This window comes from Orbicella faveolata, unplaced genomic scaffold (assembly GCF_042242905.1).
Source record: "Orbicella faveolata isolate gen_17 unplaced genomic scaffold, um_ofav_v1 contig_36, whole genome shotgun sequence".
Lineage (NCBI taxonomy): Eukaryota > Metazoa > Cnidaria > Anthozoa > Scleractinia > Merulinidae > Orbicella > Orbicella faveolata.
The window spans coordinates 6,286,553-6,311,995 of record NW_028301565.1 but is presented as its reverse complement, the minus strand read 5'-3'; the positions used below and the strand labels follow the sequence as shown (position 1 = coordinate 6,311,995).

The 25,443-nt window shown below is 38.4% G+C and overlaps 1 protein-coding gene across 2 annotated transcripts; it reads left to right on the top strand.

The window, feature by feature from the left end:
* The first annotated feature begins 1,163 nt into the window (after positions 1-1,163).
* Positions 1,164-24,975, top strand: LOC110050721 (GTPase-activating Rap/Ran-GAP domain-like protein 3). Of its 2 annotated transcripts, none has more exons than XM_020756636.2 (26): positions 1,164-1,810; positions 9,514-9,583; positions 10,280-10,378; positions 11,588-11,678; positions 12,021-12,139; positions 12,684-12,748; positions 13,240-13,303; positions 13,709-13,735; positions 13,836-13,911; positions 14,172-14,270; positions 14,790-14,893; positions 15,384-15,492; positions 15,911-15,956; positions 16,054-16,160; positions 16,338-16,444; positions 16,634-16,738; positions 17,549-17,626; positions 17,741-17,804; positions 18,507-18,554; positions 18,988-19,200; positions 19,926-20,089; positions 20,692-20,841; positions 21,246-21,315; positions 21,763-21,843; positions 22,149-22,267; positions 22,773-24,975. In XM_020756636.2, the coding sequence occupies exons 1-26, from the start codon at positions 1,626-1,628 to the stop codon at positions 23,190-23,192; spliced, it is 2,880 nt and encodes a 959-aa protein (XP_020612295.2). In that variant the 5' UTR covers positions 1,164-1,625; the 3' UTR covers positions 23,193-24,975. The 2 variants fall into 2 exon arrangements, with proteins under 2 accessions (XP_020612295.2, XP_020612297.2); XM_020756638.2 differs by lacking the exon at positions 1,164-1,810 and adding an exon at positions 5,207-6,438.
* The last annotated feature ends 468 nt before the right edge of the window (positions 24,976-25,443 follow it).

The following is a 25,443-nucleotide window of genomic DNA, read 5'->3' as shown; positions in this document are numbered from 1 at the left end:
ATATCAACTAAGCATAAGAGGCTTAAAAATCCCAACTGGCGGGAGGCAGACCAGTTGGCTATTTACAAGCACGACCGAGGAGTTGAACTAGGGTCTATCGAGAAACCTCGAAGTAAATAAATACTACTAAATAAATACCACCAAGGTTTACCAAGCAGTGCCTACAACACTAGAATCTCTTTCTTTTTATCCCACCCCACTACCCCTAGACCGATCAAAGGAGGCATATTGTTTCTTAATCAACAGCTGTACGCAGTAAATGAAATTACCCCGATTGATGATGCTTCCTATTGCGGATTGTTAGTAAGGTTATGTAGAAAGTAGTGTGGAGGCGCGGTGGCCTCATGGTTAGTGCGCTCGACTCCAGATCGAAATTTCCGTCTGGTTGAATCCTTCTTATAAGCCCGTCGATGTAGACGGGAGGTTTATAACCCGGCGCCTGACTAGTGGAACCTCACAGAGGGTGGGGACTGTTTCGGAGTGGAGGCGGGGGAGGGCGGTTGTGACACAGGTTACCGTTTCAGTAGAAAACAGCTCGGTTTAAAAGCCTGGTTTTTAATTTGAAATAACGGCCGGAAAGTTCAAAATAACGGGAATTCGAATTAGCGGGGTCCAACTTGCCGACTATGGTGGAGTGAGCTAAGGAATTCGTAGGGGAGGGGAGAGAAATGATACGATATTGATACAAGCCTACTTGATCTGTATAAGAAACCATGTATCAGTCAGATTTGTTGTGGCAATTTTGAGTTCGTCGCAAACGAACGTTTTTAAAAATCGAAACATAATGAATGAAAACTTCTTATATAGCCCCGCAAAGGAGATTTGTTTTGCCAGAATATCAGGCAAATTGATTTTACTGTTTGTTATTCCAAGGTTAAATATCTGATTTTCTTGCCGTAAGGACTAGTTTTCTAGAATTAAAATTTAGTTATTAAAACGAGGCATTGTTTATTCCTCTTTCTAATCACAATTTACAACGGCAGTAAAGAAAAAAAAAGCCAAACGCTTTCTGTGTGGCCTTTCGATTCCTTCTCTAAACCTCGCAGAGCTCCTGCACTATAAAATTGCTGTTGACAAGTTTGTAACCGAGCATCCAATAGGAATGCATTTCCGGTTGGTCACTAGAACACGGCAAATATAAGTGGTTTTCGCAGTTTCTAAAGAAACCTAATTATATTCATGGTGGAGGCTGCCCTGGGGCACGACAGATGGCGAGTTACGGTTTATAGTTATCTGCGTTTCATTATCCTTAGATTGTAACAGTGGCTGCGTTCGTACGTCGTACAGATGTTAGACCAAAGGATGTAAATTACCTACAAGACATTTTATTTTTATCTTTAAGACAATCTTCGCTGGACGCAGATGAAATATGTAACGTTTAGAAACACGGTCACTTGCAAGATTGGAGTTTATCCTGCTATTAGTGCCTCAACATGAATTCTTAACTTGATTCAAGACTCGTTATTCCACGCATCAATTGTTCGAGGCTCGAAGTTATTTTAACTAATTTGTGCAAGTAGATACTCTCGAGCAATATTTTGGTTTGTCGTCGACATGAGCGGCCCTTGACAAAAGTATTCGGACGACAGTCGGCTTGCCTTCCGAGCGGAAACAAGAACACAAACATGGATCGATCAAAAAAGCGACAAACGTTCGCTCCTGAAAGACCGAGTAGTCTTGTTGTAGGAGAGTCTAGAACTCCAGGGAGGTATCTTGCTCGACCAACGCTTCAGTTTAAACGATACTCGAGTCCACCGGGAACCCTGCAGTTATCTGAGGGAACTGATCAACTCAACCAAACACCTAACCGGTGAGTCGCCAAAACATAGATTTAGCAATTGTAGTTTAATTAACCATCATGAAGTCCGGTTCTATTCTATATTGAGCGTCTGTAGTCTTCTTTTTTTTTCCAGCAATATTAAGATTTGCATGTATTATCGGTTGCAGTAACGTACACTGATACAAGTTTAATCTATTATGTTGGGTATTTAGTACGTTGAGACTGTTGGATATTGTTTGCCTGTTAGTCTGGTGTTGGTCAGATTCAACAATTTACATTTGTGTCGAGAACAATCGTCTTTCGTTTGTTGTCGCCTCGCACAATCATATTGTTGTTATCATTATGTGGTTAGGTAAGAGTCAAGAATGACGGCTTGTTGACGTTTTGAGGTGATTTTTACTTCGTAACGAGAACGACCATTTGAGAAATGTTTGTGTTATCAAGTTCCTGAAATAATACGTTCGGATCATTTTGGTCTTGGCTGTGATTTAGCAGAAATTGAGCAATTTTTCCGTCTGCTGGTAATATGTAAATAATAATCAAATCGAACAATGCAACCATTAGCTTCGTTTCTATCAAAAGAAGTTCACTGGTTTTGTTTGATAGAAACCAAACACGGATGCCTATTGTACGCATAATTTTCAGAGTCGAAACAAAAATCTATTGACAACGATAAACACAAATCGTAATATTTTAACCACGAAGTGAAATTTACATCTTGAAATTTACGTTGTCGTCAAGTACCTTTTGTCTCCGCCCGAAAATTGTTCACGTCGCGAATTACTGGTATTTTGTTGGTCTAGTAAACCACGCTAGTCTCAACCATATCTGTCATTTACTAGCTGGTAGATAAATGACAAAATCTACGTCGATTTTTGAGAGCTAATGTATGTGACCTGTCAACCTAATCGGACAACTCGACAGAAAACTACGTAGTTTTCAGGGCGGCGATCGTGCAATTAAAAATTTCATATTCTCTATTAACAGTGTGAAATTCATACCATCCTACAGATAAAATCAAACGACCTCAAGATCAACGAATCAAAATTGATCGAAATCGAATTAACGTCTACATTTGAACCTCTAAACGGTTTATTGTAATTCAAATGATTATTTCGTCCGCAAAAGATATCACGTTAAAACTCCACGCACGTTCGCCGATCATTCTCGATCAACATGATCAAGGATGTGATCTGTGATATCGTACTTCAGTATTTGTTTCAAACAAATACACAGCTTATTGACGAGCTCCCGTTCCGTCAGTAAAATTCGCAATATTAAAGAGAAAAAAAATGGAATGAAACGTTGACCGGTCTTTGTGGACTTCTTTTCAATCTTGTTCTCCTGAGTACAACCGGAAGTTCTTATTAGGCCGCTTTAGAAAGTCACGCAAGCGGCAAGCCCTGAGTCACATGATGTCAGTTTTAAACCGCAAGTTGATATACAAGGACAAATGTCTGATTAGTTGTAGTCTTCTAAACGGAAGTAAACTTGGAATATATCGCGATATGGGATAAAAGCTTAGAAATATGAATTAAAGGCGATTCTATTGGACACAAATCTGTTCTTACACAACAGCGGTGATAAACATTGTTGTGTATTTCAACACATTTTAGTAGAGAACTTAACTTTTCGTATGCTAGTCAACATAAATTTTCAAAAGTGATAATTGCAAATTTTTGAACCATTTATATCGTAAATATTAGCGGGTTTGGAACCTAGACTGAGAAAAATGAAATGGAACAGTTAGTTAACCTGCCTAGACATCACGAGGAGTAACAGCTAGCAAAGAAACAGCTTCTAACTACTGACATTGACATTTAATGAGTAATATAGACTTGGGAACGAGGTTTTCCATTTCTCGCTTGTGCAAACAGTCAGCGAAGACAAGTCTACATAATGAATAAATAGGAAATTACACGGTGGTTTGATGGTATGAAATTCATTTTCTCGAGTTGAAAACTATTTTTTACTCACTCGCTGGGCTCGTTCGTAAATTGCTGTTTTTACAACTCGAAAATAAAATTCATATCTTTGCGTGCTGCCGTGTAATATCTTCTATATATAACTGCTCGTTAGTGAAATTTGAATATAGACATGATGGAGAACAACTTACGAAAGAGTAACTTTCGATTGGGACCAAACTTAACTTGTGAGAAACGTGCGACTGTTTTCAATTTCTTCACCCTCGTTTTGATCTGGAAAAGAAGAGCCTCGTCATAGGAAAATACAAAATTGTATTTTTATTAAGTATCGAGCGTAATTTTAAAATTAAACACCTTCACAATTTTAAGAATCTTTTAACAGGGATTGACTACGACGGGCAACTGTGAACATAGCTATAGCCTTAATTACATTTTTTTAGTTTAACTTTTTTTCTGTCTTACGTGTTCCACGGCATAAGCAAGGACGGTTGATAATGCTGATTTTTTTTTCTCTTCCTTACATTTGTTCTGGTGCACGTTTGCCTTTTATGATAATTTCTGCGTCACGATAATAGTGTACTTTGTAAAGAACCGTGCTATCTTGCACGTCAAAGTCAGTTTATTGCTGAATCATCGTCTGCTTATGAAATGAGCTCAATTTCTTATCTTTGATTTTGTAACCACACGCTAATTTTATTCCTAACCGCATTATTAATCACACTACGGTCTTTTGCGTACTTTTATGGCAGGTAATTTTTTGGTAACATTTTTCTATGATATTGCCAACAGACGCCAGCTCTTGCTCTCACGTTGTAAGACAGCCACAGTGTGTCACTTTCGAATTCCGTATTATCATGATTATTTGTTAAGTGATGAATAATTATGAAGCTATACTAGAAATTGAGTTTGCCTTCGGAGAGATGGAAAGCTGTTTCTGTTTGGATGGTTTCTCTTGTTTTGTTTCAACAGAAACCCGCGCAAACTGCTTTAAACCAGCTTAAACGCTGAGCAATAGAGAAGTTGAGTTGAGTTGAAAAAACTTGTCAAAGAAAAGAAACAAACAATTTAGCAATCTAATGCAATATGCGAGCGATTTGACGATAAACAGAAATGACGAGGACTTGATTATTACCGGGCAGTATCAACACAAAACATAAACAGAACTCACAAAAGGTATTCATCCTTTCGCAAGTAAAGATCATTTACCGGAGCGGACGTCATTGAATGCTTTGTTTACGTTTTATTGTTTCGTCAACAATAGACTTTACTCTCGTGTGGAATTGCTGAGAAGCTGTTAAGGAAGGTCTATTCGATTTACAAACTAAACAACTGACGGAATAGAAAAAAAAAGTTGATGTCACAGAAAAAAAAAAATCACCTAATAGGAATGACAAGGCATTGTAAATGCCCTGTTAAACACCCTCTCTCTTGCTTATGGATATTAGTCGAGAAACAGACATCACGAAACAGCGTTTTGTGTGTCATTAAGTATACAGAAATTAATTGCAGTAACAAAACCCTTTCTATCACTGCCGTGTCACCAAGCAATTCCATCATTTGTAATACAGCTATTTAAACGAACGGAGACCGCATGTCATTTGCTATTCATCTTTGCGTGCGTCAAACCTGAATCAGTGAAAGATCTCAGCTTTTCGCGTTAACAATTCGCTCAGGCCGAGGCATTTTTCTATGGTGGAAAGATTTGTTTACATTCAGTGCGTCTTGGAAGAGGCATTGCTGACCTAAACTTATACGAGATTTGTGCTCATCTTCAAGTGCGGTGTTGGTCTTTGTTAATTGAATTGAACTGCCTCCGCTCTGCCTTTTGCAGTTTATGAAGAACTTACTTTTCGATACTTTGCTCACCATGCGTTGAATCAGTATATAACGAAAGCGTTTTCCCGGCATATAACAGTGTTATTCACGATACGGAAACTTTGAAAGAGACCGAGCTGAATTTCATTAAATCTAATAACTGCCTTTTTCGGCTGATTGTTGACAATTTGTGCGTCAGTATATAAAGTCACGGAAAGCCTATCCAAAATTAGTAACGTTGCTGGTCTGGCGTTATAACCACTCGCGTCATTCGGTAACAATATTACGCGAAAAGTCTGTTTGTTTACGTATCTGGATCAAGAAAGCTGTTAGAACTAGCTTTCTGTTTACTGATGTGCAGTTCGTAAAGCTAGCTACGTAAGACCATTTCGAGCCGTCTTATACTTCCGCCATTTAATATCATCAGACTACAGCAGTACTTGTCTAATATTCGTCACCGGTGCTACGTGAAGTGCCAGGTTTGTCACCTGAACGCATCACATTACAGCAACCTACAGTAACAGCTACATGCAAGAACTTTGAACTCATATTCGGTACAGGTTCTACTAAACAGTTTCAATCTAGGTACGGGACAATGCTTCTAATAACGCGATAATCGCGTGCACGGATCCGGTCCAATACGTTTCGGGGGAACGTTTTTAAGTGAGCGTTTTGAAATCCGCGCGAATAAGGGCATAAAAGGATTTCTGTGGTGAGGCAGTGTTTCTTCCAACCATTGCAGAAGCGACGTGTCCAATGCGTTAGGGGCTCACTTCGTTCGTCCTACACCGTCAAATCAAGGAATCCTTCGCCTGATGTCACCCCTTCCTGTTTTGATGTGTGGTATTGAACCTTAGTGGACTAATCTCTTCAGTTCAATATGGTCACGAGGATAAGGGCTTCTACTTTCACCTACAGGTAAATAAGTGCTGAATACCATTTATATTTTGTTTTGTTTCCTGCGGCAGGTTTCAGTTTCTGCCATCTAATCATTTATATTTCTTTTATCCCCCAAAATTTATTTTTTGGCCGTTTCTCTAAGAAAATGTTTAGCCCACGCAGCTTCAAGCGATCAAAACAAACTAACATGCTGTTTTTATTAGCCGAGTTTGCAAAGCGTTAGATTTTAGATTCGTTGTCAATATTCACAAAATTTTAACATTTGTGATTATTTTACGCGCCAGTTTATATAAAAGATTAGAGTTTTAATCATTTTATTCAAGGCTTACATCTTATTTGGATGATTTGTAGTGCTTTATTCGATATTTGCTACATTTTCTTCGCTTCTAATTCAATTTGCAATTTTCTTCGGAATATAAAATAAATATGCGAAAACACACTCGCCATCAGTGAAAAGAATAAATTTCGTTACGAGTTACCTCACCACATTTTAGCGCGAATACGTCAGTGCCTAAAGTGTTAAATTGAAGGTTTCTTTTAAGCCTTTTAAGGTAAAGATCTCATGTAGAATAAATAAAGGCGCATTAACATGAAGTATTTACTTTACGTAGAAACGGTTTTTTTAAAACCTCAAAACATCAAGAAAATAGCGGACAAAATTGTTCGCAGAATTTGCATGTCACATTTTAAGTAACCAATTTATATGTTAAAGAACAGGTGCAGTTTGAGAATATTTATAAAACCTGCAGAGTTTTGCAAGTTATATGCGGTATCTATTGAGGCTAACGTAAAGCTGTGGTGGGATTCTTTTTCTTGCTGAAAGTAGTGCGACTATTCTCCTGACGTTATCACTGCTGTTTTGAGGGTATCAGTGTCAAGTGTTTAAGAACCATGAAATTGGTTGAAACTGGCTGTCAATACATTAAGGAATTATATTGATGTTTTGCAGAAATCCCCTTCATTGCTGCATTTCGACTTTTAAACAATATTGTAGCACCCAAGTTTCCATCATCAACTTGCTATGCAGCACGTTAAACAAAGGAATTTGAATAAAACAAGAAGTATTAAACTCAATCTTTTTTGAACAGGAACAAAGTATATATATTTGTTCAATTTCTAGTGGAATGTTCTGTAATCTGAGATTTGTCATCAACTTAGATGCAAATTTGTTGTACAGATAAAAAAAAAACATTTTAAAGATCAAAATTATTGTAAAAAGATAAAGTCTGGTCTGGATGATTTAGGTTTAGAAGGCACCATACAAAACAACTTGCCTTAAAAGAGAGATAAGGATATTGGATCACTGAGCCATAAAAGGCAGCTTTTAATTATTAATAAGGCTGCTTTTAATAAAGTCTAAGATTGTATGATGCACATCAAAGTATTGATATTATAACTGATTTTGTAACCAGAAAAAGTTTGTATGTGATAAATTTGCCAGTTCAGTGTTTGATGGCACAAATAGAAGCACCCGTAGAATGTTGTGAATTGGAAAATGATCTGTTTTAACTAATGTAAATTGTTACTGGTATGTATCAATGACAAAATAGTGCTGCATGAATATTTTTCAATGTGTATTAAGGAAACTATTTAAATATTTAAGTCATTGCTCTGGTTTTCTTCGTATAGTATACAAATTTTATATTTCAAATAAAATAATTTATTTCTTTAACCTTGTTACAATCTTAACCTCAAAGTTTACTAGTAGAGCAGAACCATAGTTAATAGAGGGGAACTGGTTATGAAACCGGTCAAATTTCTCTAATAACTGTCTTTGTTCTCTTTTTTGGCCTTGACCATGCACAAAACACAATAGTTGTTTACTACTGACCGAGGAACTAACCAATAGAAACATGTTGGTTACGTAATTCATGCATAGTGTATGAGCGCAAAAAAAAAGATTGTGCACAGACGTAGACCTTCCAACATAAATCTTGGCATCTTTGTTTGCTCTTTTGATGTTTATCAGGCTTCATAACCATTCCCCTCTATTAACTATGGCAGAACTGAAAGAGATAATCTTTTTAAATAGACTTTCACTGCAGTAAGCCTTTTACTAAGCACATTACTGCAACTTTGTGCTTTATTTTTGATAAGGATTTCTAATAACCCCTGAACAATAAAAACATGCAACCAAACAACCTCCTGCATTCACCAATTTCTCAATAAATTATTGCAAATTCTTCTATATCAGCTTACCACAGGGCATACATACTTGCAAAACGTCTGAAATATATACAGCACAGTATAAAACTTTGAAGTAGCTCCAAAGCTCTTAGTTTCCTTTATTCTGGCATTTATGGAGCAAACTCTTGTTGAGACACTGCTTGGCATGATAAAATTTGTGTTTTTTTCTCGTCAGTGTATTCTTAAAATCTTGAGGGCTCAGTGAAACTACCATCTTTTGATGTTGTTTCAGTCTAATTTGAGTTTTGTAGGCATAAATTTACTTGAGTTATGTTTCAGCAAAGTGTCTCAAATTGTTGTCTGAAATTTGTCCTCCATGAGATTAATTAAAACTGTCTGAAGATTAAATGTCTGAAATTTTTATGTCAAAATTTTGTGCAAGTAATGTAACATATGAATGTTTGGAATATCAAACCATAGCCTTATAAATTGTGAGGTATATTTTCAGAGGCATTTTGTGCATCTATGGCAGGTTTAACTGGCTGACGGCCTAACTGACTGATCGACTAACCAATTGACTGACCAACCAACTGATAGATTGATTGATTGATTGATCAACTACATGTTATATTAGGGACAGGAATGTCGCCAGGGCTTACACATTAATCAATAGACAATATTATTATGTAAGCTGTTAGAGAGTTTGTCAGCAATTTTCTAATGTTTTGATTTATTTAGTATAATTTGTAAATAAATAACCTATCAGGAGTCCTTAATAAAGCTATTGTACTGTAATTATAGTTTTCCTTACAATGTGAATACAGTCTGTCTAGCAAATTAGTGGGTTGCAAGAGTAAAACAATACTCACAACTTATTTAGAAAGTAATGTATGGTAACCTCAAGAACACCCAAGACCAAAGCTGAATTACCAACTGACCAAGTACAACTTACTCTCTTCTTTACAGTGCTCCTTCTCCTGATATTGGTCGAAGATCAGGCTTGAGCCGAAAACACTATTATGGCTCTTTTGAGGCTGTAAGTATAAGGACACAAAAATAATTTGTGGGTTAATTCCCAATACCTCGGCATTGGCAGTTTAAAGGAGCTACGTCACGGTTTGCACATATTGAAAAGTTTAGCCTCAATTTTTCAAATTCGTCGTTTGTCCGAGTTAATTTTCTCCATCCCTAGCCATCCTTGTTTCCTTATGGTTTTTCATTATCTCGTTGGTGTTTTGCTATCTTATTAAACTGTTATTTTCAGGTTTCCAACCATTTAAAGGTAATTTTGTATGGGGCCAAAATAACTCAAAATACTGTGACTGAGCTCCTTTAAATCTCTTATTGACAATGTTCAATCATTTAACAGGTCCATGTAACATATATAATGTTGTATAAAATGTTTAACTGATTAGTCAGCTGGATGTTTAAGAATTTAATTTACCAGTAAATATTCCATGGAAAATACTTTCTTTGATCAGTTGATTAAAGATTTTAATCCTCTTTCTGGCAAGGTTAACATCTTGTCACTGTGCTAGAGGTTTTACTCTTTGGCCAAAACCTCCATGTTACAGCCACCACGTCCAACAATTTATAAAATTATGATTTAGCAGAATATTTTGCATTACATGTCTCATCTTGATTATTTATAAAACAAATTAAATACAAATTTCTGTATCCAGACCCTGTCATCATTGACAAAACCAAATGTTTTGTTTTTGTTTTTTTGCAGTTGAACAGCTTACATTACACTGGAAGTGAGCTGCGTGAAAATGCAGGGCGGTTCAGGATAGAGAGTGGTGAAATTGGGGTGCAACCATCAATGCTGCAGGTAGAGGGGCTAAAATTGGGCGATTATGTCATAAAGCAAAGCTTATTATTCAGAAGAAGACCTATGCTGATGCCATAATGCTTGTTATACCTGGGATGATGGAACTATGTATAAAAACTTCTCACAAATTTGATGTGATGCATGCATCCTAATTCATAATTAACCAATCATAATCCAAGTGTATTGTCCTGATATCCTGTGACCTGATAAACTGGCTATCATATCATTGAGACATGGCCAAATTTGTCGATGGTAAATACTTAATTGTACCTTTTATGGTATGATTCTGCGGCAATTATCAGGCTTGTGTGGTCTCACCGTGGATAGTTTGTTGCAACCATTTAACAAATAGAAAACATGTGCTGTGTTTCTATCGAGTTATAGAAACCTGATCGGAAGTTTGGGAGAATGAGAAATGCCGTGGGAACACGAGCCACAGGCAAGTGTTTCCACAGCTTTTTCGAGTTCTCCCAAACTTTCACGAGTGTTTCTATTAAACAATTAGATTATGAGCTCGAGATTTCTATCGCGTGGTAGTTGACGAGGGCGCAGCTCAAGTCAACTATCATGCATAGAAATCAAGAGTGAATAATCTAATTGTTTTAGTATAAATCTACTAGTCGTTCAACACTTTATCTAAATCTTCTTCACAGACACTTCAAAAACGCCAAGAAGCAGCCGTCATTTCGTTAACAAGAGCACACTGCTACGCTACCCACTATCTATCAGAGAACAGATAGTGAGTAGCGTAGGCAATCAGAGAACGCCATTCGTGATAGAACGCTAGTAGATTTATACTAAAACTCAATAGAAACACGGAGAACATGTTTTCTATTTCTTTTAGAAAACACCATGACGAGAAAAAGAAAAATAGCTTGTTTACTTTAATCATCAAAATGTAAGTTCTCTTTGCTCGCACCATCATTATGTCAAAACAGCTCGTGCTAGTTCTGTGTTTCCATCGAGTTACAGAAACACCATTTTTAACCAATCAGTGCGCATATCTTCTTAGGACTGTGTTCTGAATAGTAAATAATAACCATGGCTTGACCAAACTTGCCTGATATGCAGCCAAAGTGTACCAAAAAGGTACAATTAGGTATAAGTTGTACATCGCTTAGTTACCTTACCACTGATCTTTGGCAATAGGTTATGTATGGGTGCAAAGTTTTCTCAACTGATTATTTTATTCCATTTTGTCATGTTTAGAATGGAATGGTTACGAGGCAAGGCAGTGGAGTTCATCTTGAAAATCCTGAGTTCCAAACTAGATGGTACTTCAAGTATTTTCTTGGAAAAGGTGACCATTTTGCTCTATTCTGTTTTAATCTGTTCTCCTTTTTGTTTAATTTTTGTTCTAATAACCATGGAATACTTTTGAGGTGAAAAGAGTATGTTGATTATTAACCCTGACCCTAACATTAATCCACAAATTAACACCAGGCCCAGCTGTGTGTCTACACAATGTGTAATTGTATCTTTACAATAAGCAGTTAGAAAGATTTTCTGCAGTTAGGAAGTTCATGTCCCACTCAGGACTTCAGAAAACCAAGTTAAAGACTTTCAAAATTAATGAAATATTTTCGAAATTTTTTGTAATCTTGATCAACTTGTTGACTCCTTGGTCTTAAATCTCTCACAGTACATCAAAATTTTGTTGGTATTGATGGAAGCAAGAGTCCTTTTGTTCTATCTGTTTGTCTGACGGATGCTGAAAACTATGGTGTTCCACAATATCGGGCCATTCTTTGGAGGAAAACAGTAAGTTGTTTTCTGTTTGTAGGTTAATAATCAGTGAAGTGACAAGTTTCTAAAAAGCTGTTGTGCTGCATTGGTATGCAAGTCTTAATACAAACTTGAAGTTAAAATTTACTACAACAAATTTGGACACGTGGCATTTGAGCATCAGCAAGCCTCTTGTCTAAGAAAACATTACAAGGAGCCTAAAGGTTTCTTTAGAACCATGAAATCTTGGGTAACCAGCACTTAAGCTTATGTGGAAGAACTTAGTTTTTCCAGTCAGCCAAAGGCAAAAGTTAGTTGCCTCTGGCACCTGGGTGCTTCTAGAGCACAGTCCTGATTAGTCCTTCAACAAGGAGCTTATGCTTGAAACATTAGCTTCCCAAATTTGCACACAGTGCTTCTCACCACCCACCATTACATCCCTACTTCCCCATAATCTAATATGCCTTTGTATGTTAACAGTAGTTAACATATGATTACACTGTAATTTTTGTAAAGCTTGCATCAATAGCAAAAGGGTGCAGAACGTTTCGAAAACAATACGCAATTCTATAAATTTCAGGGTGGTCAAAAGTTATGCATTCCATATCTACCTAACAAGCCTATTACTCCAAAGTCAGTGCTACAGTAAGTACTATCATATTTTTTACAATAACTTCAGAAATTCTTGCACGCTCACTGGTTAATTTTCATTGTCAATAAACAGACAGACACATGAATTTTGTCCCTTCTGCCTTTTTGTTATGGTGAGAAAAGTCTGTGGATCCACAAGGCTATCGTCTTCTGGATCCACGGCTACTTTGAAGATGTTATGACAAAATTCATGATCAAAAGGACAGACGCATGATGAAAAACTGACATCAGTTAGTTAATTCGTACAACAAACAGATAAACTTAGTATACTTAAACTTATAAGTTTATATGGATCACAGTTGGTGATTATTTTTGTGATATTTTTTTCTCTCAAAGTTTTTCTCTCTCAAAATCTTGCATTGTAAGAATTTGAGTGTTTTGTCAATCAAGCGAGGTAACAATAATCTTTCAGTTCTTTTCTAGAAAATGATATGTCTCTAAAGTGTCCTATCCATGATGTTATTGATGTGTTTTGTCATTGTTAGAGCCTATGGTGTAAACAAGGTTGATAAAGGTCCCAGGGAAGTGCTGAATCCAGAAATACAAAAGGTACGATTGAAGCTTGCGCAAGGAAACTAAAACTGGAAAGAAATACAGATGGTTGAAATTCGACACGAGAGTTGCAAATTGTGTGCTAAACTTTATTCGGCTCGATTATTTTAATACAACTTACACGTTTTCCGTTAGACAGATACACAGATCTACACAAAACATTTAAGCTTAGCTTACTCACCTGTCAAGTGTCGACGACTGTCAACTTGTACATTTTCTGTGAAGTACCCATCGATGACCAGTCACGTCCAGTGGTAGCGGGTCGTAGAGGTGGGAAAATGGCTAGGATCCAGTACCCTATGCATGCGTCCAATGACCCGCTTATGTATTTTATTCAGAAGTTGACGATGCTTTAACTGCTATGTTGATAATAATAATAACTTTATGTTTCTTTCCCTACAGGAATTGCTTGTGTTGGAAGAACAAGAGGTAATAAAAATGCGCATTATGCTGTTGCATTTCAACGATATTGGACGACTAAACGCATGTTTCTGGCGAGTGACGTTTTGTTGTTGTTTTCTCCTGGCAGGGATCTGTTAACTTCAAGTTTGGAATCCTCTACGCCAAACAAGGACAGACTACTGACGACGAAGTGTTCAGTAATGGTAAGGACAGTGTAGTAAAATTCATAAAACAACGGAACCTGAGTCATACCTGGACCTCAGTCTTAGTCGGATAGTTCATATGTAGTCGTAGTGTGAGCCGGGATTCAGTGGACACTTCCCATTTTTCCCATTCCCTTTTTGTTTGTTTGTGATTCCCACTCCAAGTGAACCATTTTGTCTGTAAAAATACAGTCAATTTCCCAGTTCCCATTTTACCCCTTCAGACCCCTCACATACTAATGTTTTAAACTTTTTTACAGTTAACGTCTCTGAAGAATTCGAGCACTTCTTAGAGTTGATGGGCGACAAAATAGAACTCAAGGGTTGGCAGAAGTATCGAGGAGGACTGGACGTTAAAAGTAAGATTAAGTTCTCCCGAGCCTAGCATTTAGTACCTCTATGTCTATTAAATAATGATAAACATAAACGGTAACCTGAGTGGACAACATGGGGCTATCTTGCACGTTCAAGATTACACACTGTCTCTAATGAAAAATGCTGTTCTGTTATGCCAAATGATCGATACGTATTTACCAAGATCGGGTATTGGCCTCATTTGGATGTGTGTGGATTGTACGATTATATGGCTGCGACTACGTCCCGGTGCGGAAATTCGCAAAAAAAAAAAAAAAAAAACTTGGCTAATATCTCTGCGTCACCTAGACAGCACACTTGAACTGTGCTTGACCAACCTGTATAAATGACATTTAATAGCTCAGCATGCATAGATATTTTTTTGTTGGTGTGGCATCACAGGTCCATGGCAGCATGAAGTAACTGTATACTTTTAGGTAAGATAGGGTTAGTGAGCAAAATGTATCTGAACGGAGGTCAGCGTTTCAATCTAGTTTACTTTGTGTCGTTTTTCTTTGTTTCAGACAATATGACTGGCTCGCATTCGCTTTATACAATTTATGAAGGACACGAAGTCATGTTTCACGTCTCTACCATGTTGCCTTTCACTCCAGATAACCCACAGCAGGTGACGTGTGTTCAACTCTGTCTTGCACTAAATGTAAAATCGTCGCAAACTTTGCGTGCAGGCTTACTTTTAATACTCCGATGAAGGGGCTCGGGTTCGAGCCCTGGCTAGGGACGTTGCTTTGTGTTCTTGGGCAAGACACTTTGCTGTCATAGCGCCTGTCTCCACCCAGGGGTACGGATAGGTTCCGGCGAAATGTTGGGGGCAACCAAACGGAATGCTGTAGGCTAACTTGTGATGGACTAACATCCCTTCAAAGGGAAGTAGCAAGACTGCTGGTCGCGTAACGCTCCGCCCCGCGAAAACCGAGATAAGCTCCGGCAGTGTTGGGTAGTGACTCAAATGAGACTTTTCATAATTCAGTCTGTAATAGATTTTTAATATTTCTCTATTAACTAGCGGTGTAAATACCAATCCTTTGATTTTCCTTTTTTTCTGCTACTGGGCGTGGTTGGCACGTGTAATAATATGGTTATATTTTCCTTATCAGGTGGAGCGCAAACGCCACATTGGAAACGACATCGTCATTATTGTTTTTCAAGACTGGGACGAGAAATCGTCTTCGTTCAGTCCTCCAACAATCAAGTCGAAATTTGTCCGTATCTTTTACTGATTCTAATGTAAATTTAATGGACCATTTCTGAGTTGCCTTTTGCCTCTGTGCCAAAACGAGTCTTCGTGCGAAGTCAATCATATCGTAATGTGTTCTGCCTACAGGTTCATTTTCATGCAAAACAAACTCATTTCCATATGAAAGGTTTTGTACGAAACAGAGGCGCAAGGTAACTCGGAGATGGCTTATTCACTTAGGCAAGATGAATACGTTTGTCCGTTTTCGTGTGAATGTTTACTTAGCCTGTTGCAAACGCGACAGTGGGTAACTGATAGAATCATGTTACAATTTCCATATTTCTAGATAAGTCATATTTAACACAAGAAACGTAAATGCTATATTGAACGTCGCTAGTTTTGTTGGTGACGCTATTTTATTGTTGCAATTCTTAACTGCTTTCCAAGACATATATGCTCTTGTATCCTACAGCAAATCGGACGACAGTTATCGGTAAGACGTCAGGCTTCTTATTTGACCTCAAACTATTGTGAATTGTACATGAAACACGCGCGAAACTTACCAACAAAACAATGACGTCTTCCCGCAGGTTGACTGTATTTTCCGAAAAGAATGTGCCAATTTTCGGTCCACCGCTTCCTTGCCCACCGGTTTTTAAGGATCACCAGGAATTTAGAGATTTTCTTCTCGTGAAGTGTAAGTGTATTTTAAGTAACTGACTGATTTATCATACCTTATGGCCTACGTATCTTCAGTTGTTGAAGTGTCAGGTACTTTTCCTTTAAAAGCTTACTATTGTTTCGTATTCTCGTATTTTACTTCAGTTATTCTCTTTTTTAATGTTTATGCTTGTTTTTTTTTTTTTCTTTTCAGTAATGAATGGCGAGAAAGCTGCATATGGATCGCCCACGTTCAGTAACAGGCGTCAGCGTACTCTAGACAGTCTCATAACCAGGCTCCTTCAAGATCACATGCATGAGGTAAGTACTGGGTACGGATGAGCGTCGACCCACTTCTAGTCCTAATATTAGTCCTAATATAAATTTAAGATGAAGTTCCTTTAATCACAAGGCAACTCTAAAACAAGTTAGGAATAATGGGTATAGGAATACGACCGCAATTTTTTCTATTACTATTGCCCGTCAAAATCTGTTCTTTCTTCACCATAGAAACTTGGCGCTCGTAAATCCTGGAACGACGTCATCACGGATTCGTCTCGAGGCAATAGCCGGAAGGGACTGGAAAGGGAACAGGCTTTCCTGCAGCTAGGACAGGTAGACAGGTTGCTATGTGTACTATCTCAATTCATTTCACTACTATTTTGTTTCCTGTTAAATACTTAAAAGTTACTTTTTGGGCGTCTTCACTACTCGCTGTCAGGGGCGTAGCCAGCCATTTTTTCTATTTAAGCCCAAATTGTACAGCGTAAGTCGTCTATCAAATTTTGCCAACGTCCAAAAAAAAACAAAAAGCAGTCAACTAAATTTTCGTGCGCAAAACTATTTCAAAGTTCTGCTTTGGTAATAACCGTTCAGCATTTTTTCATGTATAAGATTGAAAGTCATTGTTTTGTTTTTCAAAATAAAATGTTGATATAGCGGTGATTCGCTATTCAACAATAAGAGAAAGAAACTGTGGCCTTTCGGCTACTGAAAAAATAATTTACAGAAATTCTTGTTAAGCCCGTGCTTAATGGTTTAAAGGCTAGTTACACCACTGGCTGTAATCGGGAAATTCGACGAACGCCTTCCCACTGCAATTAAGTTAATTTCCAATTTCTATTACTAAAACAAAAAAAAGACCAAGGAACGAAAACATAAAGGTAGTTGATCAATTCGTATCTGTTCGATAAAACGTTGGTAGACGTGCAACGTTGACTTAAAATTTGTGTGAATCATTTACATTATAACAGAGACAAGTCAAGTCTTTTTACATAATTCAGTCCCAAAACTGGTTTCGTACAAAGTGTTGTGATTATTAGTTCATTTGTACATTTGTTGAAGAACGATTCGTGAGTGGGGACGAGTTTTGTTACTCTCAGTCTAGCTTTGAAAGCAAAATGAACTTTTTCGATTATTTTCCAGTCCTTGAAGCTAAAGACAATTGTGAAAGGCGATGCACCGACCAGTCTGGCGAGTACCTCTGGAAACGCAAAAGTTGAGGTTGGAACAATTTTTTTTCCTAATATACTTATGAAAGTTGTGTCTTATGTTGTAATAAGTGTTGTCATAAGTATCTTATGGTGTAATGTTTTCTTTGTTTTGTTCCATTTACAGCCATGGAAGCCCCAGTGCATTTTAGAGGATTTTCCTACCAAAATATATTGCGGTGATTCTTGGGGTGAGGCGATTTGTTTGCTGACCGGCTTTTTCTCGCTTACTGCTTGCTCAAGGTGATAATGTTCCACTGAGTTGGGCGGATATTGTCAGTTCTTTAAAAAAATTAGAAAATGGGGGATATCGTGAAATTTCCAGATTTAGACTTAATGAAAGGCCTAACAATCGAAGTAGGGAAGGGCTGGGATCGCGATATACTGATATGGATCGTCAAATTTGGCCAAAAATCCCACGTGAAAGGTCTATCCAACCAACCCAGCTTACTCATAGGCAATAGAGGGGAATGCTTATGAAACTCTTCAAAGTTTTTTTATGTTTTTGCTCTCTTTTTGGCCTTGACCGTGCACAAAACACAATAGTTGTTTACTCCGTACTGAGGAACTAACCAATAGAAACGTGTTGGTTTCGTAATTCATGTATAGTATATGACAGAACAAAAGATTGAGCACGGTCGTGGACCTTCCAACATAAATCTTGGCATCTTTGTTTCCTCCTTTGATGTTTACCGGGCTTCAAAACCAGTCCCCTCTATTAACTATGGCTGACTGAAGCCTAAAGCAGCTTAAGTCAACAGTGTACTATTATCCTTCTAGTCGTGATGAAGATGAAAGGGAGTTCAGGGGTAAAGTAGTTTTTCATTTTTCCCCAAAAATAAATTCAAAGAAATTTTCTAACATAAGGAATATGTTTTGACATTTATTTGCAGGTGATAGTCTAGTACTGGGAACAGAGGATGGCATCCAAATGCTTCAAGGTACTAAGAATTTTTACTTTCTTTCTGCCTTTTTATTGGAACTTCTACTCCCCCCTTCCTTTAGTTTGTCTACAGACCCTCTCTTTTGTCTTGAGTTCTTCGAGATCGCAAGAAAAGTTTTAACCGTAAGGGACTTGAAGAAGCGCGAGCGCAAGGGGGGTGGCTCGCGCGCTCGAAGAAAATAACTCGTAGCAAAACGATAAACGTCTGTCAACCAAGTACCCTTCCATCAAGGCACGAAAGGGGTTTGAAGGAATTTGCCAATCGCAGTCTTGCTTGAACATCGATTCCCACAATATTAATACAATAAGATTAACTAGGCATCTAGAGGAAAGCAAGCACAATGCTGGGACTGGGATTGCTTTGAAAAAGTTTTTCTTGCCGTATCTTTCGTTTTCCTCTTTCACAACAAACTGCTTTTTCCCTATTTTAGGAGAGAAACATCGCTATATATTTGACAAGTCTGTGGTCGCGAAACAAATGAGTGTTGTGGAAGCTTTTGGGCTTCTTCTGTTCCGTGTGGACAAAGGTAAAGAGTTCCACTCGTCCAAGTTGTACGTGTTCAGATTGACGGACTTCGAAGAGGAAGACGAAGAACCGAAGACTAGGCAGTTTTGCAAAAATCACAGAGAAGACAAAAGCAAAGGTACTATGACAGAGAATTAAGGTAAACACGATCGAACTGGGAGAGTATCAAACGGAATAGTTGTAGTTCGTAACCGCGAAATCGCATCTTTGTGCAGTAATCTCACAGCCCTTTCGCGACCTTGATTGTTCCCTGTAATCTAGATTGACGGATCCAAAGTGTGTCCAAATAGGTGGTGGGTGCGGGGACAGGGGGCGTACATATGGGCTTTCTTTTGCTTAAAATAAGAGGGCTGGGGACAGGGCGTAGACGTGGGTCTTTTCTTGCTCAGTTGAGGGAGTTCACTTTTCCGTCTTCAGTACCCAAAATAATGAAAAGGAAAGGGGGCCTGGCCCCTCACTTACTGTTTCTTGCTTACATCGTTGAGCTTTTCTAGAAAGGTACTAGCTTGCCCTGATACCAATTAAAGCCTCGCCGCTCGGATGCCTACTTGTAGCCGGATTGGCTGATGGTAATATGCGGTTCTACCTCGTAGCGCAAACGACAATTCAAAAATTACATTTGGGCCGCGGATAATCTATTAAACTTACAATCAGGAGGTATCTAATTGCAAACGGCTGTATGCGACTCTCTGTATTTTTAACTGAACTTCAAGTGTTGTTTTCCATGCCGGACAACTGACAATGTAGCTAAACTACTTCTTTAGGAACAATCCTCTAATATACATGAACACACTCAAGGACGTTCAAGCTTTCAATTTGTTAAATACTTTATACCATTTGTAGGATGCCATTTGTTTGCTGTAAGCCAGTCGGGTGATGGTGAACTGAAGCTTGCAGTAGCTGTTGGGAAAAAAGTGACACTGTTACGTTGGAAGCATCCCGTAGTATGGAGCACATGGTCAGTAGGAAGCAATAAAGATGTGGCGGATGGATTTGAAACAATCAAGGTACAATGTCAAAACTTGCGCTCTAAACTGCACCACCATAGATCTCGATATAGCTGCAATCTTAGTGACCAGGATTAGAATAGTTCATTCTCTACGCATTTTGCCCCTCCCCACCCCCGTGCATAATTGACAAAACACTTTGATCTAACACAAGTTTGCATTTTACCATTTTCCAACATTGAAAGGGGGAACGGGGGTACTGACACTTATTCTGTAGGTACTATAGTTATGATTTCATGTTTGTGCATTTTCCAACACAATTTGTCCATGGTTGCAGATCATTGTCAGCCCCAAGAAAGGAAAAGAAAATAAAGAAAGACTTCCCCCTTTCGAATTCCCCCACCTCTCTGCGTCTTTCAAGTGAAATTACCTTGCAATGGCCTTAAAACAGTTAGAAGATTTCAAAATAATATTCAGTCGAAAAAATTTGTCCTACACAGTCACTAATTCCTTGGAGATAGGCTTCATTTTCGTTGTTCCGTTGCGTCGTTTTTAGGTTCACTGGACACTAATCGGTCTCGCGTGGCGTATAGCCTTGCCTCACGAAAGAACTAATGTGAAATCTTTTATTGTCTAATGCATGTTTGCTATCTTTTATACAGGAAGTTACTGTTGGGGAAGCGCCTCTTCTCATGACGTTGGTATTCACAAGTGCTCACGAGAGTCTTGTTTGCGTGGGTTACAAACATCAGTTTGAACTCATCAGCGAGTCAGGGAACGTGTCGAGAATACACGTTATTGACAAGCAAAAGGTATATCCAAAGTTTTCGTCGAAAATTGTTCCAAAAAAATGCTCAGATAATAATATAGAGGGCAAAATAACTGAATTGTGATTGATTAAGATGGAATGCATTTTTCATAAGCTTTTGTTCGTCCAAGGCAAAAAGGATTCTCGAAGATGGTAAGACGACAGTCGAAGATCCCAAAACTGACCCGGGGACTTTTCGACAATTCCCGAAGAGTGCGTGAAGAACCGAGACATCTGTTAACTTCGGTTACAAATTAGAACCTTACTAATATTTGAGATAGCGTCTCAAGTAGCTGCGTTTTAGACTTGTTAGGCTGTAGGCGTGTACGCTGAACGCCATGATACACGAAATAAAAGCGACAAGTACAGGATGGCAGGAGTTCCTGAATTGTTTTGTTTTCTTTACAGAAGGCCACTCTTGTCTCTGCAGTTGACGTATACGAAGAAGAAGAATCTGAACTGCTTATTTCGTTCAATCGTGAGTCACTTTAGCACTTGGCTAAATCTGTTTAAAGTGGACATCAGTAAGCTTATGTTACTTTTCTTTAGCCTCATTCCCTCGCGGTCCTCGTGTCATTTCCGACCATACGTCATTGCCCCGTAGGAGATGAATATGATATCAGGCAGTTTATTAAATCACCTGGGTTTTATCAGTTACGTCTCCTTATTTCATTTCTCTGCCCCGCGCGGTGCAAATATCTGAGGAAGCAAATTTGACTGGCTAAAGGGGCAGTGCAGACTTTTTCATCCGGCCGCTCGCGTCTGCTGGCTTTTATTAGCAGGCTTCGTTATGTAAGAAAAATATAAGAATCAATCTCTTTAAATGTTTAGCCCCCACGATTCACCAATAGCAAATACAGCTTTTGTACCTGATGATCTAGAAAACTCGCCGCACTATTGACAATTTCACTTCTTTGCCCGGCAGATCAATCAATGTTCAAGAGGTTAACAGGAGAACAGTCGTCCAACTTTTCGTTTCAGTGGAACTCGGCACCGAACTCAGTCGGTTTGTACAAATTTTGATTCTTTGTTACTGAATTATTTTAAAATATGATAACATCGAGCTTTCAGTGAATCATTCTTTATAAATGGATCAATGCATGTTATTTACCGCCTGGTAGGTTTGTGTAACAGTGGAAAGGAAATGGGAGGCCTTCTGGAGCAATGTGTGAACTTTCCACAATGAATATTCAAAATTAGAGAAACTCTCTTTACACACTTTTCCTTGATAACACTACATGTAAGATATATAAAATAGAGTAGTTTTACCTATAGTCTGATGTATGTATTTTTATACGAACTCTATTACAGTTTGTGCATTCCCTTATCTGCTGGCCTTCACCACTAACACGATAGAGATACGTCTTGTTGTGAACGCAAACTTGGTTCATACGCTGGTATTACCCAAGGTCTGCCTCATATCAGCTAAGGTACGCTGAAAAATAATATTATTGACCTACAGTTTTATTTATGCTAGTTTTGCAACGCTTTCGAGTGTTTTACCACGCAATACCATGCAATATCCCACGACGAGTCACGTATTTTGACGGTATGCACACGAGACGTAGAAAATACAGCGGCCAACACAGTCAATGCAGCGCACGATGCGAAGATTGTCAAGTATACAACGGTTTTCCTGTATTCTGACTGGCTGTATTTTCTATGGCATGGTATAAATACATATGTCCACACGTATGCTTTTCCATTTTAGTCAGAAACCTACTTCGTTAGAGTTGTTTTCTTCCTTCCTACTACAATGAATTACATTGTAGCTTACGTTGTCAAATGTACAGCCAAGAATTTCTTTTTGGTAGTATGTAGGAACATGCTTTCTGCAAGGAGCTCTGAACCTTACACACTAAGTCCATAGCATCTTTCTTCTAGGATTGATCACTGCTTAAGATAATTTCGATTACTGTTTGTTTTGTTTGTCAGGCGGATATTTACTTCAGCGCGTCGCCACCCAAGTCATCGAACCCATCAGCTTATACGACTGGTAGCGTTCAACCACCGTCTCCCACCGCCGTACAAGAAAAAACGTCTCTCTACAAAATATCGACAATTTCTCTGATGGGACAATTTCTCGACCCTCCGCTCGCGGGCAAAACTCATGACGATGCGGTCCACGCGGTATCAAATACTGCTCTGGACTCAAGTGGCGAGGAATTAAGCGTCACTAGGCAACTAAGCGATTCTTCCCTCGAATCACAGGACACTTTCACGGACAGGGATATTCCTGCTAAAGAACCCGCGAGTAGAACAAATTCATGCCCGCAGTCAAGAAATGTCTCGGAACCCGTCGACCCGCGGGGTGCTGTCAAATACTCAAGTAATGGAACATGGACAACGGTGTGAGAACGACTTCAGTTCATCATAGAAGCTTTTAGGCAACTAGGAAGTTATGCAGAGGTCAAAGTTAACTTGTATTGCCCCCTAATTATACCTTACCCTCTCCTCTTCTCCCACTCCTCCTCCCCCTCCCCTCTCTTCCCAAACATCTCTGACAACTCCTCCATCACGTAAACACAAGACTGCTTTGAGACCTAACCACGCAATTTGTTACACCAAATTCCAAAAGCCAATGACAAACTAAAGATGACGTATTTTATTGATAGCCGTGAATGGATTATGGCTTGCCGCTGAAGTTTAGATTTTGAAAATTGCTGGACAATGATCGCATTAGGCCAAACAAGTCTTAATTTTATGTCCACGATTATCACAGACACATTTGCTTCTCGTTCCGAAGTAACAAATTGTAGGTACTAATTTAAAGTCCATAATGAGGTATTAAGGGCTTCCAGATTTCAGATGTGACTTTCCTCTTGTCAGAGGGAAGAGATTACGTAGTTGATCAATTTAAAAGACTGAAGAATTTTCAGTCGTGTTAATTCTGATGACGCAAGTGGTTAAGGGTTGTTTGGGAAAACCACGGTCATTTAGAGGTCTGATTCTCAACCGTTTAAGTTAAGCTAAAACTCTTATTTTCTTTTGCAATGACCTGATACACTGACTAATGAAAATGAAGATATCTTTTCATTCAATCTTATACCAAACCTAAAGCAATCATGCTTGGACATCGCGATTTTTGCCGTAGTTGCCACTGGTTAAATGCTTCTAATGCTACTTGCGATTAGCTGATTACGCTAAATGTGCCGGGCAGTGATTGGATGTGGGAGTCAAATCTTTATTTTTAGGTTTTACAACCGACAGATTCCCCAAAATCGCTCGTTATCAGCTGGGTAAGCGCACAGGCTCTAATCATGCTGGCAATGCTCTAGTCAGTTTACCCATGTGAGTTGATAAGTGTTCATTGTAATTAAAAACAACCCAAAAAAGCAGCAACGGGAACAACGAGAGCAATAACTACTGCTACTATTTTATTACACATTATCATTTGTACATATTCTTTGTTGTAAAGGAGCAACAGCACTTATCGAGTACTTCTTGAAAACTTTAGACTGAACTTTTCAAGCGCGTCGCCCGTAATCATCAATCTTTCCGTTTTTGTTCTTGTTTCCATTGGGAAGCTTTATTATCGCCCTTGCGGTGTTTTTGTATCGAAGCTATCTATTATTGTGAGGTACGTCAAATTCCCTTCAATTAGGAGGTACTGTAGATACGTGCCCCATCCACAGGTGGAGGGGAGGGGAGACTCGCGGCAAGTCCTTTGGCGTCATGGAAACTAGAAGAAGCTGTAAGATCAGCTGTAAGGTAGTTGCCATGCCACCCCCCTCCCGACCATCGCCGTTAATTGTTTTGAAATATGTGGCGCGTTATAGCTGCTTTAAATTCCAAAGTATCAATATATTTATTAGGAAGTAAATTTTTATTTAAAGAAGACTTTTTAATTATAAGAAAGTGCGTGAGGTAGATAGAGATGTTGTCATTGTCGAAAAAGCTCTTGAGTTAAAAGAAAATTGTTCCCACATCAAGGCTATCTTTTTAACTCGAAGATCTGTTTTATTGTGTTAACTACTAGAGATGTAATTATATAATAAAAGTAATAAAAATAGTTCAACTGTTAAAAATATTTAAGCCCAGAAGAAGACTTCATTCAACGATGAAATCTGGAAAGCAAAACGGACAAAGAGATTTTGTGAATAGAATGCTAAAAGCAATAAAAACAATCTTCTCAATAGCCTGCGGATGAATAAATATAGTCGCCTGTGCTTATAGTTGAAGTGAATTGCGTTCAAAATAGACCTTTTGCAACAGTTGGCCGCGTGACGTCCTTTTCAAGAACACACTGATTTAATCGTTGGCAAGGCAAAATGTTATCCGAAATAGAAAGAATATTTAAATTATCTTACATGTAAATTTTCAGGTTTATATCCTTTAACAGGACATTTTTATGGACGTTAGAACTTAGAAGGGATTTGTATACGAAGAAGACGCTTTGCCCTTCAGTTACGCTCCAGTGGTGTTCAATGCGAACCCTTGTCATTTTGCAAGTTTTCAAGCTGCCTTTGGGTTTAAGAGCTTAGAATTTTCCATTCGTCCTAATGTTTTACCCCTCTTTCTCTCTCCAATGGTTAAATGCCAGCAGCTTCCTCTTTTAGGGATTAATAAACGAAAAGGTTTGTGGAGGGCAAAGCCTCCTCGCTTC